The 20,981-nt window shown below is 37.0% G+C and overlaps 1 protein-coding gene across 1 annotated transcript; it reads right to left on the minus strand.

The window, feature by feature from the left end:
• Positions 1–9,900: 9,900 nt before the first annotated feature.
• LOC138905128 (uncharacterized) lies at positions 9,901–17,706 on the minus strand. Its single transcript, XM_070193632.1, has 5 exons — positions 17,315–17,706; positions 16,824–16,927; positions 10,480–10,618; positions 10,269–10,395; positions 9,901–10,185 (listed from the first exon to the last, which is right to left on the minus strand). Exons 1-5 carry the CDS (start codon positions 17,704–17,706, stop codon positions 9,901–9,903), a joined length of 1,047 nt encoding a protein of 348 aa, XP_070049733.1.
• Between the last annotated feature and the right edge of the window lie 3,275 nt (positions 17,707–20,981).

Raw genomic sequence — 20,981 nt, forward strand, 5'->3', positions numbered from 1 at the left:
AGGGATCTCTCATGTTTTTTAGTTGTGGAGTGAAGTAGATTCTCATGTCTTGTTGATGAGTTCAAAATCAAGAAGATTAAGTGATTGCGTAGTAGTCGTGACTGTGGAAGGGTATAGAGAGATGTCAGTTTGAGGTAGAGCAGGTGGGTTATCTCCTGCGAGGTGTCTTGAGGTTGTGTGGTCCCTATTATGATTTTTAGAGAGTTCTCTTTTACCAGTGAATGATATATAGTGCAATTTGAGTTTGGATCACTTGTGGAAGTTGGCTTGACTATCACAAAGGTGAATGCGAGATTTGCAGATAATTTAAAGTATTAGATGGTTTGCGTTACAGGAGCTCAGGAAGGATTTAGTTGAATCTCACTTCGGTATTATAGCAGTAATAGAGTATGTGCATTGTGAGTTATTGTGTGTTTTGATCTATGGCTTTGAGCCAAGTGAGGGAGTTTGCTATCGACGAGTTGAATGCACGATTATGTGTTGCATTGGTTTCGGTTTGAGGTATACTGGTGAATCAGTTATGACTGCAGGGGTTGAGATTGAGGACGACTCGAGTAAGGGAATTTCTAGATACAGGTTGTATTACACTCTATGGGTACATGGAAATCATAAAATAGTTGAGTGGTTATTCGTGAAGGATGTAGTGTTCATGGAGTAGGAATTACTTGGTTGCTTAAGAGTGTAGGTTACTCCCTTGGGTGTTGGTGTGCTAATGGGACACAGGCCGTTCGGTCCGTTTGGTCAGTTTAATTGAGACTTGAGAAGAGTGGATGACTCTCGAGAATGGTTCTAATGAATTCAAGATTTATATGTAGCTATTTGGAATTTTCAAGAATTGTATATGGCTAGAAATTGGGAGTTACATTGGACGGTGTCGAGACTTGTGGCATTTTTATATCATTATGGATTATGCATTTCAGTATCAAGGAGGTGAAGTAAACAGTTTTTGGTTCACATAAGGTCTCTTTAGAGTGGGTGTCTCGGTTGTGGTGCTTTGGGGGTGCTTAAGAGGGAAGTCAACGGCTTATGGGCCTCAGGGTATTTTGGTTTTATACTAGGGTCTCTTGTGTGTGGAGAATTTTGGTTAAGGATCGTGGTGTTCTAGCAGGGAGAATTATCAAATTGAAGGCAATTTGGAAGGGACTTGAAGAAATAGGACAACTAGGTAGTATGTTAGATCAACACAATAATGGATATAATCGGTTCTTTGGGTACTTATGACGTGGTTAGTCTCTACAAGTGTTTCGTGGAAATGTTCTTGGGTTTTGGCGACCTGCGTGGCTGGGTTAAGTTAGAGAGAGATTCGGTTCTGATAGCTTGGTTATGTGCAAATGGGTTTCGAAGAGTTCTCAATGGTTTTTACCACAATTTGAGGGGTATATTTCCTACTGGCGTGAGGAGTATGTGGTGTATAGTGAATTTCTCCCAGATGAAATCAAATGGAAGGTTCTTGGCTAATTGAGTATGTAGTTGCTTGTGACTCGGAGTGGATTATGAAGTTCTCTTATTTTTCATATAATGGCATGGTAGATGCGGTGTGTTGTGTGGGATTGAGATTTGCATGTGCAAGGTCACAGTTTAGTTTTGGAGGGAAGGTCATAAATTCGTAGGCATCATGGACGGTTTCAGATGACTAGGTAAATGATATTACTAATTGGTATGGCTTGATGAGAGTATACGTTTCAGAAGGGGCAATGTGCTTTGATTTATGGATACTTCACTGGTACTGCGGCACTCTCCTGGTTGATCGACTGCTGATATTCAAATTTTGCCATATGGAACGGAAGAATTTTAGAAGAATTCCTCGTGGGATGATCGTGTATGGGAGATATGTTAAACATTCTGGCAGTGGGGTTGGGATCGGATATGGTGATTCGTGTGTTCTATGGATTTGGAGATTAAGAGTTCTCAGGAGCGGATTGTTTGATCGTTGTGGACTGTGAAGTCATGGACGAAGCTAGCCATGGGCTTTCAGAGGTTTATTTATCTATTTGTGGATGCCCAGAGTTGATTTGGGGGTCCATTGGTAGGCCCAATTAGGATGTGTATTCTACATTGAGTCAGATTGGTTGGCTCCATAATGCTATTATTGAGGGATGTACCATTCGGTTGTTGTTAAACTTATTCGTGTTCTGAAATGATCTGTGAGTTACTCTTCTATGCTACGAGGAGTTACGATTCATTGGTTATAAGCACACCTGGTGCGGTTCTATTTGGGCTTTATAGTGGAATTTGAGCGAGATGAGTAATTGGGTATTGCATGGTTGATGGCGTATGGGTTATGTTCTTTCGGGTTTTGTGTAGCATTGTGTCATCTGCTTCTCCGTGGTTATGGTAATTTACTTTGAGTACTTGATGTCAGATTGCACGTGGTTATTGATTTTGAGCATGATGGCTGAGGTATTTCATATGGATCAGTGTTTGGATGGGGTCACGTATTGCAGCAGAGTTATGTTGAGATATGATCCCTTGTGTTAGATTCATGTGTTTTGGTTCTATGGTGTGTGATAGTATCTTAGCATTGCGTTGTGGTGGTACCCGTTGAGCTTGCGGGACGGTTCTCTTGATTGAGTTATTTTTGTGATTGAGTACATTTGGATTGTTGCTTATTGGTGTATGGAATGCACGGTTTGTGGATCTGGGTAGTATTGGTATTGCGTGTCAGTAGAGTAGTTGGTATTCGATATGATGATGTCGTCGGATCTAGGATGGGTGCTATCGGATTTGAATGCAGTATATTTGGAAGGATAATATCGGAAATCGGCTTAGGAATTGGCTATAGTTCTTGTTGAAGGAGAGGGAGCTCCACGGCTTGTTGATTTGATGAATGGTTATGGGTTTCTGCGTATTCTTACATTATCGACATTGTACGAAGGTTTTAGAATGAGGTTTTGTTAGGTATAAGGTTTATTACCGGGATTGGGTTGTTTTGAGCAACCACTATGATCGAAAATTTTGCTATGGGTATTTGAGTTATGTGGTATATCCTGTGATTATAACTTGGGTTATGGTTGCGGTTTGGTACAACTTGTTCAGACTTATACAGTGTGTAGGTTGCGAGATTCAGACCTTATAAGAAATTCCGAATGTTGGAAATTGGATTCTAAGGCTTGTGGGCTAGGTTGAATTGAGAAATTTCAGTTATGTTGTGTTATCAGACCTGTATGGGATAGGATGACGTGGGATCACTCCCCGAGTATATGCATGGTAAGGTTATACGGCGGTTTGATGGTTTTGGAAACAACTTTTGGCACGTTCGAGGACGAACGTATGTTTAAGTGGGGGAGAATGTAACGACCCGACCGGTCATTTTATTACACTTCGCTCGGTAGTTTACGGGTATGAGTAGCTCCGTATAATGTATTATGACTTATGTAAATCGTTGATTTTGGTTTTCAGATTACTAGGAATCGGTTTGGAATTCATTGTTGAAGCTTTAAGTTGGAAGAGTTGACTAAGTTTGACTTTTTGTGAAGTTGACCCAAGAACGGAGTTATGATGGTTACGTTAGGCCCGGATGGTGATTTTGGACACGGGCGTGTGCTCCGATTTGCATTTGGATATTTCTAAAAGGTTTCGGCTCAAATTGGCAAAAATTGAAAATTTGAAGGTATGGAAAGTTCAAAAGTTTGATCGGAAGTTGAATTTTAGGATATCGCATCCGGATTGCGGTTCCGGGAATTGGAATAGCTTCGTTATGTCATTTGGGACTTGTGTGCAAGATTTGGGTTCATTCCGGGATGATTTGATATGTTTTGGCGCGGGTTTTAGAAATTTAAAGTTCAAAGTTTATAGATTTCGATTTGAGGTGTGATTCATCGTTTCAATATTTTTATGTGTATTTTTAGGCCTCGAGTAGGTTCATGTTATGTTATGTGACTTGTTGGTATACTTGGTCGGGGTCCCGAGGGGCTCGGGTACGTTTTGGATTGATTTCAGATCATTTTTCTTCATTTTCTCATCACTGGTTACTGCCGGTTCTGGTGTGACCGCACCTGCAGAATTATGGGCGCAGGTGTGGAGCTGCAAAAGAGGCAGAAGAGACGCAAGAGCGGAGGAGGAATTGGGAGAAGGTCTCTGTAGATGCGAGAAATAGACCGCGCCTGCGTAAGATGTGCCTTGGAGCGCTGGAGCAAGGACTGGCGCATGTGCGATGGTAGAACCACACCTGCATGCGCGCAGGTGCGAGGTGATGATCCGCAGAAGCGATGGCTGCTGAGTTGATTTGTTCGTAGAAGAGAAGATTTGGCCGCATGTGTGTGTCCGCAGAAGCGGATAATGTGCCATAGGTACGAAAATGCTGGCAGAAGCTATAAATCGAGGGTCTTGGTCTTTTCTTCATATTTAGAGATGTGGGACTCGGATTGAGGCAATATTTGGAGCAAATTTTACCATATGAATTGGGGTAAGTGTTCTCTACTCGATTTTGGTTATATTTCATGAATCTATCTTTATTTTTGGCAATTGGTTGATAAAGTTTTAAAGAGAAATTTGGAGTTTTGGCCTAAAGTTTCATAATATGAATTTTTGAGTTTTGAACATCGAACTGAAGTCGTATTTGAGTGAAACTAGTATGGTTGGACTCCTAATTGAATGGGTTGTCGGATTTTGTAAGATTTATTGGGTTCCGAGATGCGGGCCCGGGTGTGAGTTTTGGCCGATTTAGGGTTTTGATTAAGGATTCGATCTTTATCATTTGGAATTGTTTTCTTGGGCTTTATTTGATGTATTGAGTTGCTTTTGGCTAGTTTTGAGCCGTTCGGAGGTCGCTACGCACGTGATGGCATCTTTGGAGCATCGCTTGGCTTGCTCGTCATTGGTATTGGCTTGTTCGAGGTAAGTAACTCTTTTAAACTTAGTGTTGAGGGTATGAAACCCCGTAATACGTGTTATGTGATGGGTATTGAGGTGACACACATGCTAGGTGACGGGCGTGTGGGCGTGCACTAGGTGAATTGGGACTCTGTCGCTTCCATGGAAATGTATAGTGGTCCTACTTTGTTGAAATACATGTTTCCACCATGTGATAAAGTAGTTAAGTTGTCAATCATGCTAAATATCATGTATAGGCATCATGCCGATACTGTTTGGACCTATAGTCATCGTTTCTTACAGTCATCTCACTGATATCATTGATATTTCTTACTCAGTCATATCCATGCATTCATACCATATCTCAGTCTCAGTTATTATATATTGATACATCATATCATTGTTGTCAGGCTAGTTTCATGACATTGTGAACCCGTGAGTGAGACTAGAGAGGTTGATGATTGAGTAAGGCTGAGATCCTACTTGTGAGGTATTGATACCATAGCACGTGAGTTGTCCGTGCGGATCATGATATTTATATTATAGAACGTGAGTTGTCCGTGTGGATTCTGATATGATACTGCAGTACGTGAGTTGTCCGTGTGAATCTTGATATAATACTATAGCACGTGACTTGTCCGTGCAGATTATAGCGCTTGGGCTGTAGGAGCCACTCCGGAGTCTGCACACCCCCAGTGAGCGCAATCGACTATATATATGTATGGATTGGGCTGCACGCCGCATCAGGTATTGTACAACGTTGAGTGATTGAGTGTGATGTGCATTGAGCATAGTGAGAGAGAATGCGAGACAGTGAGAGTGAGTACTCTGAGAGTGTGAGTACATGAGCTCATCATCGAGATGCATTGCATTTGACATGCGTACATGAGATACATGCATAGAGATGCATTTCCTTCAGCTACCCAGTTTTAGGGACATTTATGATTTTTAACTGTATCTTGATATGTAAGCATAGAGACGTATTTTCCTCATGCTATCTGGAAATGAAACATCTTACTTATTGTTGAAAGGATTTTTGGGAAAAATCACAGTTTTCAAACTTACTCATATTTTGGCAATTTCGGTAAAAGGGTTGGGTTTTTCACTGAGATACTTGAAAAACATGCTTATTTTTCGGAAATTGTGAACGAACTGAGCATTTTATTTCTGAGATACCTCGTTTATTACTTGTACTATGCTGTTATGAACTGTTATGGAATATTGGTGTTGGACCCGACCTTTGTGTTAGCTCGTCACTACTTTCAACCTAAGGTTAAGTTTGTTACTTACTGAGTACATGGGGTCGGTTGTACTCATACTACACTTCTGCTCCTTGCGTGCAGATGTTGGTTGCTGATGTTGCTGTGTACGGTGGGAGCTGGATTGAAGATGTACTTTCGTCCCGGTTGTAGCTGCCTCTTGTTCGTGGTAGCCTTAGATCTATAAAACTCCGTTTATGTACTTTTCAAACACACGATGTATTTATTTCATTTCAGTTTTGTAAACTCTATTCCTAGAAGCTCATGATTTGTACTACTAGTCCTTGGGAAATGTATAAAATTCAGTAAATTACTTTCATTTATTTGTCTTGTTAATATCATTGGAATTGGATAGTTACTAGTTGGCTTACCTAGCGGGTTGGGTTAGGTGACATCACGACTAGTGGATTTGGGGTCGTGACAGCAATCACCCCAAATTATCATACAAAATACAAACTCGACAAGCATGGAATGAGGCACGACAAATCAAGGATTTACTAAGCTCTAACAAATTTTTCCAATTTAATACATAAGGGCGTCTACGAATTTTCACTGATATAATTTGCACATATAAACCAAGTACGTACTCGTCACCTCACGTACGTGGTTTTCAATTTCACAATTTTCACATAAGGCTCATTTCCTAAGGGGTAATTCCCCCACTTAAGGTTAGGCAAGATACTTACCTTTTTGAAGTTATCTCGATATTCCAAAATAGCCTCCTTGCTTGAATTGACCTCCGGACAGCTCAAATCTATCCAAATTAATTTATAACTTCATTAAAATTCATCGAAAGTAATTCCGGATAATAAAATGTCAACTTAAAATTTTATTCTAAAAAGTCAATGCGGGGCCCGCCTCTCGGAACCCGACATAATTTTTATAAAATCCGAACATCCATTCCGATATGAGTTCAACCATATCAATTTTATCAAATTCCGATAAAGAATCGACCTCCAAATTCTCAATCTAAGGTATAGAAAATTTCTACCATTTTCAACCCAATCCACTAATTTCATGATAAAAACAACAATAGATTCATGTATTTTAATCAAAATCGAGTTAGGAATTCTTACCCCAATGTTTTCCTTGAAAAACCCTCAAAAAATCGCCTCACCCGAGCTTTCTTCGTCAAAAAATGGAAGAATGAGACAAAGACTCATTTTTTGACTTTATTCTACAGCCCAGGGGTTTGTTCTTCGCGTTCACGACCCTCCCCTCGCATTCGCGATGAACAAATCCTTCCACAGCCATTTCCAAACTCTTCTCACATAGCCTCTAGTACAATGGTCATAACGTTTCGTTAGATACTCCAAATTACAAATGGTTTAACTTTTTGAAAACTAGATATCAAGGGCTACAACTTTCATGTTTTGCTTATCTCCCGATTCCTTATATATTTCGAGATATAAGCTTCCAAAGTCAACCCTATGTAGCAGAAATTTCTTCTTCGCGATTTCTAAACTCTTTTCGGATAGCCTGTAGTGTATCCACCATCACATTTTACACAGAACTCCAAATGATAAACAGTTAATATTTCTGAAAACTAGACAGAAATGGATACAACTTTCATTTATGGATCATCTCTAAATTCCTTATAGATTGCAAGATATAAGCTTCCGAAGTCGAGTGACGGACATCAGAAATTCCTTTTCACGAACGCGAAGAACAAAATCCCAGAAACCAAATCCTTCTTCCTGAATGTGAGAGGAACCTCGTGAACGCGAAGAACAACACCAGACATCAGAAAACCAGCATCCAAAGTAGCCCAAAATGATACGATAACACCCGAACTGCACCCGAGGCCCCCGGAACCCCAACCAATTATACCAAGAAGTCCTAAAACACGATACGAACTTAGTCGAAGCCTCAAATCACATCAAACAACACCAAAACTACGAATCGCGTCTCGAATCAAACTTATGAGTTTATGAAATTTCCAAATTCTATAACTGTACCGAAACATATCAAATCAATCCAGAATGACTTCAAATTTTGCATACAAGTCAAAAATGTCATAATTGAGATATTCCAATTTCCCGAATCAAATTGTGACCCCGATATAAATAAAGTCAACTCCCAGTTAAACTTTCTAAAAATCCTCCATTTTCCAACTTTCGCAAAAATGCGTCGAATTGACCTATAGACTTCCAAATCTAATTCCGAACATACTCCTAAGTTCGAAATCACCATACAAAGCTATTTACATCATCAAAATCTCATTCTGGAGTCGTTTGCTCAAAAGTCAAACTCCGGTCAAATTCTTTTTCATTTAAGCCTCAAAATGAGAATTGCTCTTTCAATTTAATTTCAAACCTTCCGAAAACCCAAACTCGACTGCACACGCAAGTCATAACACATATTATAAAGTTGCTCGGGACTTTAAGTCGCTGAGCGGGACATTAATTCTTAAAACAATAAGTCGGGTCGTTACACCAAGCTTGGTCGGTGTTTTAACTTTATTAATTTTGCTTACTACCAATTTTGGTCGGTATTGGAAAATATATATTTTTATAAATAATTAAAATTTAAAAATACCGACCAACGTTGGTCGGTAAACTGGACAGGACAGACAACTTACCGACCAACTTTAGTCAGTAATGTTGAAATTCTGGGAAATAAATGTGTATTAACCGACCAACATTGGTCGGTAATTTGTAATTTTAATTTTTTTTATTAGATACTGACCAAGGTTGGTCGATTTTCTGGGATTAATTTTGACAGAAAATGCCTATTTTGGTAGCTACACCACCTACCAAATAAAAACAGCATACCAATACCCCCAATTCACATCTAATAACCACCAATTCACCACATACAACCCCCAATTCACCACAAATCCAACCAAACATCCAACAACAACAACAACCAAACATCCAATTAATACTTTAAAGCTAACAAATTAAAGTTCAATTAAACATCACAATCCAAAACCAAGCAAAAACTAAGCAATTACAACAAGTTCAAAATTATTCAATCTAATTCAAAACTAGTTCTGTTAGTCTAGTTCAAAGTATATCAAAGTATTGGTCAAGGGGTGTTTTCTACAACATCATCATCATCTGATGAACTTTCATCCATGAGACCGAAGACGGGAAGAGCGATCACCGGTCGAACGGGAGGAACGATCACGGGAAGGACGGGAGGAATGATCACATGGAGGCCGAGCCTCTGGCGATGAATCACGAGACCGGGGCAACAGAAAAGCTCCAGTAGAAAGGAGAGTTCTGATCTGGCTTGCATACTAAGGAATTGAGCATCTCTAAGCCTTTCTCTTTCCTTGGCCGCTTCTAGCTCGGATGTAAGCTATGTCACTGTCTCCCGCATAGCCGAGAGGCTCTCCCTATTAAGTTCCTCACCCTGTGAGGAAGTCCTTATTCCTTGTATTCCACACATATAGCAATGGAATTGTTTCTCAGGAAGCCCGTATACCTTCCCCCATTTTGGACCGCCAACAGCCTCCAGCCTTATTCTTTCAGCATCCCCGTCCGAAGGTTATGTTGGCTCGCCCGATTCACCAACTGGATGACTACGAATGAATTCCTCCACGTTATTTTGGTAGTGACCCTACATTATTTTTAATTTAAATTAGTATTTAAAATTTCTTATAAAAGTAAATTATAACACTTAACGAAAATTGAAAGCTTACATATGCAGTCTCTGCCCGTTCCTCGACCCACCTATTTCTATTCCCCTCTTTCTTCTTCTTTAAAATATGTGTCTCCTTGAATAGCTCATCATGGCTCATTGGACATCCATACTTCTTTTCCTAAAAATAAATTAATTTAGTTAATAAATAGAATTGATATACTTAGAAAAGTAAAATAATTTAAGCAATTACCAATCTTCTTCTTATTGTCCCGATGCTGATAGAACCCCTAGTGTGCAAGGAGCCTCCCTTCTCGGATGAGCGAGCTTTCTTTCCTTTTTCGCTCTTCTGTAAGAAATCCTCGGTCTTCCATTGCCTTAACAAATCATCCCATAAATGTTGCAAACACAAGTCAGGCCTCTTGTTCTTCTTTCTACCATCCGAGAAATGATCCGACAATTTCTTGCGGGCTTTATGATGAAAATTTGCAGCCACTTTCCCGCTATAGCGGTCTTCCCATACACACTTGCTTTGCATTTCAAAAGTTAAATATTAGATGGAAACATCATAAATATAAATTATTAAATTGCTTAAAAGAACACTTATACCTTAAACTGATTGAAAATTTGCTCCTTCAGCGAGTATGGAAAATCAGTCCAAGTCGCATAAGGGCCATCATAAAGCTTTTTGATCGCATTGGTGATTATATTCATCGTCTGCTTACCCGGCCTGAACCTGCAATTTAACAATAAAAATACATGAATATATTAGTAAAAATATTATAAAATAATAAACTCAAAAATAACAAATAACTCTTACACGTTACCCTCAGGGACTATGATGATCCTGCCATAGCGATCATAATGCATTGCCTCTGGATCATCATCCTCAGCATGTGTATCAGAGGCATGTGTAGACGATGTAGGGGGATCAGAACTACGGTCTCGCAGGCAAAGTCCTGAAATGGATGAAGTCGATGATGAAAATGGTTGTGATCCCTATGACTGCGACATAGCTGGATGCGATCCATGTGGTTGTGATATTGATGGTTGTGATCTGAGTGGCTGTGATATGGATAGCTGCGATCTATGTGGTTATGATATGTAGGGATGCGATCCACGTGGGTGTGATGCAGATGGCTGTGATCCATGTGGCTGTGAGGCAGCTGGACTGTATGTAGGACGTATAGTCCTATGGCCCTGTGATGAAAGACCTGGTGTCTGGATGAAGGTGTAGGCCTCGTGATGTTGTGGCAGATCAGTATAGCCGTGTGGTGGAGGATAAGACATAGGCATCTCTGAATATGGTGGATAAAAGGGAGTATTATTATCTCTAGATTTTACCCTCCTCTTTCCCTTCCTAGCCTTTTATCGACCCCGAGAACTAGTAGGGTCATTGTTACCTTAACCCTTGCCTGCTATCTTCATAATATAATATATATTTAGATTGAAACATATAGAAACTAGTTATAATACGAGAGTGCTTTAAAAAATCAACTTTTTAATCCTCGTCGACGTATTTTTCCTCGTCCGAGAATTCCTCGTCCTCACTTGTTTGAATTTTATCAGTTGATTCTTCATCCTCATTTTCTATAATTATTACTTCATTTATATCAACTTCTTTCAATATGCGTTCAGGATGTTCCAAATTATTTTCTAACTGATCGTCCACTATTTAGTTAACACTGGAGATATTGTTTTGATATGCAACATCTAACACATTCTCGACTTCCACCCTATCTACATGCTTAGTTTTGATTGCAACCCACCAATCAGACTTATTCCGCCGCAATGGATAACGAGCATAATACACTTGCCTAACATTATGTGCAATTATGAAAGGATCATAACGATCATACTCCCTCGTATGATTAACCTCAATTATGCTGTATTAGTGGTGTACTGTTGTACCTCTTGTTGGATTTGTGTCACGACCCAAAACCTCACCTGTCATGATGGTGCCTATCTCAATACTAGGAAAGCTGACAATCTCAAATAACCGTAATTTCTTTTAAGGTTGAAAACATAATATTTGGTTTCAATAGAAAACCTCACAATTACAGATACAAAATACTCCCAAAATCCGGCGTCACTGAGTATATGAGCATCTAAATGAATACAAATTCTATCTGATAAAAACACTGTCCGAAAGTATAGAACAATATAATAACTGAAAGAAAGAGAGTCAAGGTCAGCGGACGTCAGTCAACTACCTTGATAGTCTCCATTTGATAGCACTTTGAAATCTAGCAGTCGCCATGTCCGAAAGCACCTTGATCTGCACACGAGGTACAAAGTGTAATATGAGTACAACTAACTCAATAAGTAAAAAGACTAGCCTTTGGGCTGAAAGTAGTGACGAGCTCAACAGGTATAGTCTAGTATAGAAATAATAGTACAGAAATATAGACATGCTTTCAATTTCAACAGTTAATTTCGTACAAGTAAAATAGATCAATACTGAATGATATGAGGAATATGACATCTCAGGGGAAAACCTCGTGTACTTACGATCACAAATTACTTGGTCACTCAGTACTGTATATAGCCAATCCAGCCCAGAGAAGTTCCATCCCGTATATATATACCTCAACTGACAGTCAGTGACTCAGTACGGTATAAGGCCAAATCCAGCCCAGGTGTAAATATATCCCCAAACTATAATGATTCGGTCAAGATCCATGTCCAAGGAAATTCATCACAAATATAAATAAGTAAGGAAAGTCCATGCCCTGGGAAGTCCATCCCGAATATATAATCATCTACGCTCAAAATATAAATAAGGCAATTCCATGCCCTGGAAAATCCATCCCAAATATATAATCATCTATGCTCACTGTGTGGCGTGCAGACTCCGTAGGGACTCCTTCAGCCCAAGCGTGATTTAAAGCCGATGTGGCCTACTGCAGGCGGGCAACCCCGATCCATATAATAATAAAGCCAATAAGGCCTGCTGCAGCGTGCAGCCCCGATCCAGAACAATAAAGCCTATAAGGCCTACCGCGGCGTGCAGCCCGATCCCATAATAATAATAATATATATAAAGCCGATATGGCCTGCTGCAGGCGGGCAACCCCGATCCTATAAATATCCTCACAATGGATGAGTATGACTGAGTATGAAATGTACATTTTAAAATAATTAATTCAATAGCAACACGACCCTATGGGTCCCAAAATATCGGCACGTAGCCTAAACATGATCTTTAATACGAATCTCTGCTAAATTTCTCTAACACTTGGAGAATATGCAAATAATAACATGATTCTTAAATTTTCCAACTTCACAGAATTTATTCAAATCACAACTTATATGGTGCACGTCCACACGCTCGTCACCTATCGTGTGCGTCACCTCCAAACAATTTATATAAGACCAAATTCGGGGATTCATACCCTCAAGACCAAGTTTAGAAGTGTTACTTACCTAAAGCCATGTAATTCTTTACTCTGCAATGCCTTTTCCTCGCGTATCGGCCTTCAAACGCCTCAAATCTAGTCATAAATAAGTCGATTCAGTCAAAACAAATTATAGGGATTAATTCTATGTGAAAATACAGATTTCCCATCAAAATCCGAAATTTCACCCAAACATTATCCGTGGGGCCCACATCTCGAAACCCGACAAAAGTTACAAAATCCGAAAGCTCATTCAACCACGAGTCTAACCATACCAATTTTACCAAATTCCGACATCAACTCGACCTTCAAATCCTCAAATCTTATTTTCATATCCCTGGGTCCAAATCTCCGATTTACACCTCAAAATTATGTAATCTAGTTGGATTATTCGATGATAATTCAATATTATGGAGTAGAAATTATCATAAGTGACTTACCTCAAGATTTACCGTGATTTCTTACTAAAAAATCACCCCACGCCGTGTTCTTTCATCCAAATGTTTTGAAATGAGCTAAAAAAAACAAAACTGCTCAATAAAAATACTATTCTGGTCCCGAAAAGCCCAATCCCGTCGCTAAAAGTGCCAAATCTGGTTGCTAAAGGTGCGCACCAGAACCTGTTGCACCAGCAATTATTATTTCACTGAAAAGGCTAACTCCATCATACGAACTCGAAATTCGACGATTCTTGTTCCTATGAGTCACAAATAATAATACGAACCTAGTCATTCAATTGAAACTCAAGTCGGAGCTCATTTGCTCAATGCGATAACTCATGTTTCATGCTAAAAACCCAATCGTGACTTGATGAAATTAGACCAAACTTTTCATATCATTCCTATAATTCATTATCAAACTCCCGGAAGTCTCGAAATCGAATTTCGATCTCTAGAACTAAAAATAGACATTTGGATCATTACATGCTTATGCTGAAAACATCAAACTCTTCCAAAACTCTTCCAAAACTCATCCAAAACTCACCCGAGCCCCATGTGACCCCAATCAAGTATACTAACAAGTCCCATAATATGATACGAATTTAGTCGATGCCTCAAATTACATTGAACAATAATTAAACACGAATCACACCCCAATTCAAGCATATTTAAAACTAACAAATTCCAAATTCTACATTCGATGTCGAAACCTATCAAATCAACTCCGATTGACCTAAAATTTTGCACACAAGTCATAAATGACATAACAGAGTTGTTCCAATTTCCAGAATCGGATTTCGATCCCGATATCAAAAAGTCAACTCCCCGGTCAAACTTCCCAACTTGAATTTCATATTTTCGCCATTTCAAGCCTAATTTAGCTACGGACCTCAAAATAAATATTCGGATAGAATCCTAAGTCCAAAATCACCATACAAAGCTATTGGAATCATCAAAATTCTATTATGGGGGTCGATTACACATAAGTCAATATCTGATCAACCTTTTCAACTTTAGTTTTCATCTTGGAGACTAAGTATCTCAATTCATTTCAAAACCTCACCGGACCCGAATCAATTATCCAGGCAAGTCATATATCAACTGTAAAGCATAAATTGAGCAGTAAATGGGAGAACAAGATTGTAATACTCAAAATGACCGACCGGGTCGTTACAATTTGGGTCAAACCACTTGCATTTAAAGAGTATAAATTTCTTATATGGTCAACCTGTATATTCTAGTTATAATATTTCTTTGACCACACCATAATAATCAATATCTCCAACTTGGTTGCCATCACCACCTTGAACCCACACCCCGTTGTTGTTGCTATTTTTATTTTTAGAGTAATCCTCTGTATGAAACTTATAACCATTCACTACGTACTTAGACATTGTTGTGACCTGAAGCCCAGGTCCCCAAGATATATCTTTCAAAAATTAATTTACACCGTTATTTGGATTATTTACCTACACAGTGTTAAAAAAAAATTATAAGTTAGCATAACCGAATATATATATATATGTGCGGGAACTTTAGAAGAACATTATTAGGATAAACTTACAAACTGTTTGAACCATGTATCAAAACTCGTATATACAACATCATGGCCAAATTGACCCACGAAGTGACTGTGACACATCAAATATTTTTAGTATTTGCATCAATATGTAATCACAGTAAATTTTACATTTTGATAACTAATAAATCAATACTTACTTAAGAATGGTACAACTTCGGGACAATTTAACAACACATGAATTGTAGCTAACTTGTACTCCATATCACTCAAACTTCTCTTTCTAACATCCTTAGAATATCGGCCTGGTTGATTGAATATGGACATTGATGGATATAATGGATCATTTACATAGCCGACAGTGTGCCTATTGGGCCTATTCCTAGAACATGGCACGTTACTCTCAAAATAATAAGAACAAAAATGTGCAGTTTCCTTTGTAAGATAGTCTTCACATATATATCCTTCAATCCTATTCCTCTACTTAACAAATTATTTGCATTTGCCTATTTTCCTACATAATGTCATATTAGCCAAGAACATTCAATTAAATAAAATAGAATATTACATCAAACTTATAATATTACCTCTCAAAGGGATACATCCATCTGGATTGAACAGGCCCTCCAAGTCGTGTTTCGTGTACAAGGAGGATTGGAAGGTGTTCCATCACATAAAATAAATCACATGGAAATATTTTTTCCATCTTACTAGAAGTTACACAAATATTCTGATCCATCCGAAATAGGTTTTCTTCCCTTAAGGTGGTAGAATACAAGTCTTTGAAAAATAAACTAATCTTTGTGATGGGTTTCCAGATTCTTTCAGGCAAACCACAAAATGCAATAGGCACTAAGGTTTCCATGAAAACATGATAGTCATGACTTTTCAAATGGCTCAACTTCCCTACCCCCATATCTACTTTTCCCCCAAATTCGATGCATAACCCTCAAACATCTTCAATTTCATAACCCAATCACAAATTTGTCGTCTTTCCTCCAAAGTGAATGTGTAACTTGCTTTGGGCTTGAACACATTACCATTGTTCGTTGTATGCAAGTATAATTCAGGTCACCTGCAATATTCTTGTAAGTCCATTCTAGCCTTCCGATTATCTTTTATCTTACTTTTAGCATCCATCATCGTGTTGAATAAATTGTCAAAATAATTCTTCTCAATTTGCATGACATCAAGGTTGTGTCAGAGAAGATCATCGTTCTAATAAGGTAACTCCCAAAATATACTCTGTTTCGTCCAATTATAAGTAACACCATATCCGGGGAATCTAGAAGGTGGAGCCTCAGTAACTTTACTGAAGTTATGGACCCTCTCCCAAATTTCATCACCTGAAAGTATCGGATGTAGCGAATCATATTCCATTTTATTCTTTTTGAATGCATTTTTCATCAAAAGAATTAGCACACAATTTGAGGACAAGCTAGTTTTCCATGCAGTAAGGACAAGCTAGTTTCCCAGCAGTCATCCACCCAGACAACATTCCATACGTAAAAAAAATCGTTAATAGCCCACATTAAATTAGCACACAATTTGAAATTCTACATTGTTGATATGTCATATGTTTCAACATCATCATACCACAATTGTTTTAGCTCATCAATCAAAGGTTGCAAATATACATCAATCAAATTTTTTGGATTACGTGGACCGAGAATAATATAATTTAAAAATATATATAGACTAGTCATACACAACTTAGGTGGTAGATTATAAGGTGTAAAAAAGATATGCCATCATGAATATGGTGTCGTAGATGTAGAAAAAGGCGTGAAGCCATCCGTACACAAACCTAACTGAATGTTCCTTGGTTCACTGGCATAATCTGGATATGTACTATAAAAGTGCTTCCAAGCTTCTCCATCTGAAGGATGACACATACCACCAGGTGGTCTTCTATTTTCAAAGTGACATCTCATATGAAGAGCAGAACTCATCGACACATATAACCTCTTTAACCTAGGTATAAGAGGTAAATAATGCATCGCCTTCACAACGACCATATTCCCGCTGGAAAACCTCTTGAAATGAGGCTTTTCGCAGAATTTACAACTTTCTAAATTTGCATCATCTTTATAATATAACATGCAACCATCCTCACAACAATCAATTCTCATCTACAAAAGTCCTAACTTAGAAACCAATCTCTTTGCCTTATAGAAATCACCAGGTAAGTTGATATTTGGGTCAACTAGTTCACTCATAAGGTTAATGAAAGAGTCCATGGCCGCTTGAGAAATATTCCAATCAGATTTGATACTTAATAATTTAACTGCAACATACAGCTCAGAGTGCGGACTTCCTTCACTTAGTGGACGACTAGTTTCTTCTAATTGTTCATAAAAATATTTTGCATCATCATGAAGAGTTTGTACAACATTTTTATTGGGATCACCCCCGGAGTGCATCCCAAAAGTATCCGCAACCATATCCTGAATTCTATAATCATGATTTCTATTCTTCACTAACCTACTACTTTCACCAACAACCATGTTATGAAATATTCCACGGCTACCATCGATCTCTCCATGGTTAGTCCACACAAAGTAATTCTCTATAAACTCCTTCCTATAAAGATGAAGCTTAACTTCCTCCGGTTTTTTGAACTTCACGCAATCGCACTTGACACAAGGGCACCTAATTACTCCTTCAATTTGGTATGATGAAAGTGACATTGCATGTCTAATAAAGTTATCAAACCCTTCTACAAAATCCTCCCGCAATCCTTGCCGATTAGGATAATTCCTATTGTACATCCAAGTACGATGTTCCATCTATACAAATAAAAATAATTTGAGATATTTTCATAAGTATTACAACTACTTAATATATTCTACAATTATAAATTAATCAAATCATTTTTAGTTAATTAAGATAATTAATTATTAATAATTACACCCAAAAGGTTCAACATCCCTAAAAGTTCAATTCACATCTAAAAAGTTCAACCATTACCCTTAAAAGTTTAATTCATAGCCTAAAAGTTCAACCCATATCCTAAATAATTCAATTAATACCCTAAACAATTCAATTACCCCTAAAAATTCAATTCATACACTAAAAGTTCAATTTACAAAAATAAATCCTAAAAACACAATTCAATTCAAAGTTAAACATTCAATTCCTAACAAAACTACTCAGTGTCACACCTGCTTTTTTCCGAGGGATAGAGAGTTTTTTCAATTAAAGTGACATTATTAGAAATGAGATTATTTATTTAATTTAGAGTCGCCACTTGGAATAATTTTTATGGTGTCACACCTCCTTAAACTCTCTTTTTGTAAAAATTTAGAGAAAATTCCTTGTTCCACGATTGCTATTAATATTCAGTCCCACTTCGAACTTAGCCATGCTTTTAAATGGAAATTTCATCAAATAAGGTAGCACTAAGCAGATATGCAGAAATTCAATGAAGATTCAACCAATTTCGGATTGGAAAACATATATTTTAAAACCTAGAATGAGCAGATAACCAACAATAGGAGTCCTAATTAAAACAAGAATTAAATTACTTCATACAAGCATCATGTTTCGAATTACTTCCCAGTTTTATCACTTTCCAAATTGACAACAAATTACATTTATTACATATTTCAATAGCAGAAAATCAGGAGCTAGACAAATTAACAAAGATTAATCAGGAATCAACGGTTTTAATTATTCAAATGAAAGCATAATACAAGGGGTTTAAAACTTACCTAATCAAACAATGAGATAACTGAGATTAACCAAATGAAGGCAAATACAAATTCGGATGAAGCTCAGCGAAAATTTCAGCAACCAACAACAGAAGTTCGGCAATGCTTCAACATATAATAGCTTTAGAAAACCAGAACCATGAACATCGGCTTCTAATAATGACAGAAATTCGTTGTTTTAGCCTATTTCCATATGTTTTTGTTTGCCTTTTCTTTTCTTTTTGCTCTTGAAATTCGTTTTCGATCCAGAATCTAATTTTGGCTTTGTTTATGAAGCTCATTTGAGGAGGGAGGCAAAATTGGGTGGCTTCTCTAGAGAGAAGAATAAGAAGAGGAGGGAGTCGGGTAGGGTTTTGGTGTAGAAGAGGGGTAGAAAATGGACTGGGGCGAGTGTATGAAGGTGAAGAGAGGAGGGAGTTAGAAAATTTTGAGAAAAGAGTAAGATAAATGATGGGGGAAGTCCCGTATTTGGGACAAGGATTTAGAATTACCGACCAACGTTGGTCGATAATTTTGGTCAGTACACTAAGTGACCGGGCGTTGACTGTGTTTGACCATTAACCGACTAACTTTGGTCGGTTATTTTTTAAAATAAAAACTAAATTATTTTTTTGTGTTTTTATTTCTTAAAATATTATAAACTATAAAAAATTAATATAAACTATATGCATTTATTTTATTCACGTATATATTTACTATTCATAATTATAAACTATAAGCATAATATTTATAAATAATTATATTAACTAATTACTTTTAATAAATTATAAGCATATATTTTATTCACATATATATATAATTAATCAAACATAATAAAAAAATAAAGGTATATATATATATATATATATATATATATATATATATATATATATATATGAGATATTTATTTTATTCGAATTCCACATTTCGTCTTATATATTCATTCGTTTTACAACTAATTACTAATCACATAGATTAATAAATATCGGTCAAGACGTTTTACCTTTTGTATTCATCTATCTAAGTTAATTTTCTAAGTTATAATTAAGTATATGAGTAATTTCACACATATACACACATACACTATGTTGTATTTGATGATCAATCACATACATTACTAAGTACAAAAACTTTATCAATTGATGAATTGATAAGCCAATATTATTCTATTTTAAATATGATTAGTCCATTGTTATATTAACTCATTTACTTAATGCTAATAACTTCTTTCGTTTCTTTAATATGTGATCCATATATACATGTCAAAGATGTTCAGTATTAATTCTTCTGCATTTCATTCATTCATCACTAATAATGCATGACATAGATTAATCGATATAGGTCGAGACATTTTATTTTTAATATTCATAGATATAGGTCGAGACGTTTTGTTTTTAATATTCATCGATGCATCTAAGTAAGTTATAAGTCGATGAATCAATTTACAAATAGATATATTTGATGATGATCAATTATATATACTAATTAGATTATTTCTTCTTCACAAGTACAACCCCAAAAGAACCCGACCTTGTGGCCCTAGCGCTTCTTGTTCTTAGATGCGGCTATACCTATATATATATATATATACATACACACACACACACACACTTAGTTGTACTACTTTAACTATATATAGCTTGTTATAGTATATGTTAGTGTATTCACTATTTGTATTTCAAAATAAAGTGTTAACGGATTACATTTATATTATTTAGATAGTAAATATTAATGTGATTCAAAAGTTTGACCATGTTTGACCTATGAACCGACCGAAGTTGGTCGGTTATTCTCCAGAAATTACATTTACCGACCAACGTTGGTCGGTAAAATCTTCCCTTGCAATAACCGACCAACTTTGGTCGGTAAATTTAACTATAAATTTTATAAAATATTTTAAATAATAATATAATTATTAAAATTTTAAAAAGTGGGTCCACATTACCGACCAATGTTGGTCGGTAATCAAAAAGGTATTTTGACTAAGCAAGTTTGACCATTGCGGTCAAATATTTGACCAATTTTGGTCGGTATGTAATTTTAAAAAAAATATAAAATATTTTTTTGGTAGTTTCTGTCCGTATTGGACGGTTTTTTGTCGCTTTTATTGACCGACCAACGTTGGTCGGTATCACTTGGTCGATTTTTTCCGAATTTCTAGTAGTGCAACTCACTTTAGATTTGATATACCTATTTAAATATCTGAAATAACCATCACAAATATATCAAAGCAGATCAACAGTGCTAACTTTATAAGGAAAGCAAAAGTGATA

This window comes from Nicotiana tomentosiformis, chromosome 2 (genome assembly GCF_000390325.3).
Source record: "Nicotiana tomentosiformis chromosome 2, ASM39032v3, whole genome shotgun sequence".
NCBI classification, from domain to species: Eukaryota; Viridiplantae; Streptophyta; class Magnoliopsida; order Solanales; family Solanaceae; genus Nicotiana; species Nicotiana tomentosiformis.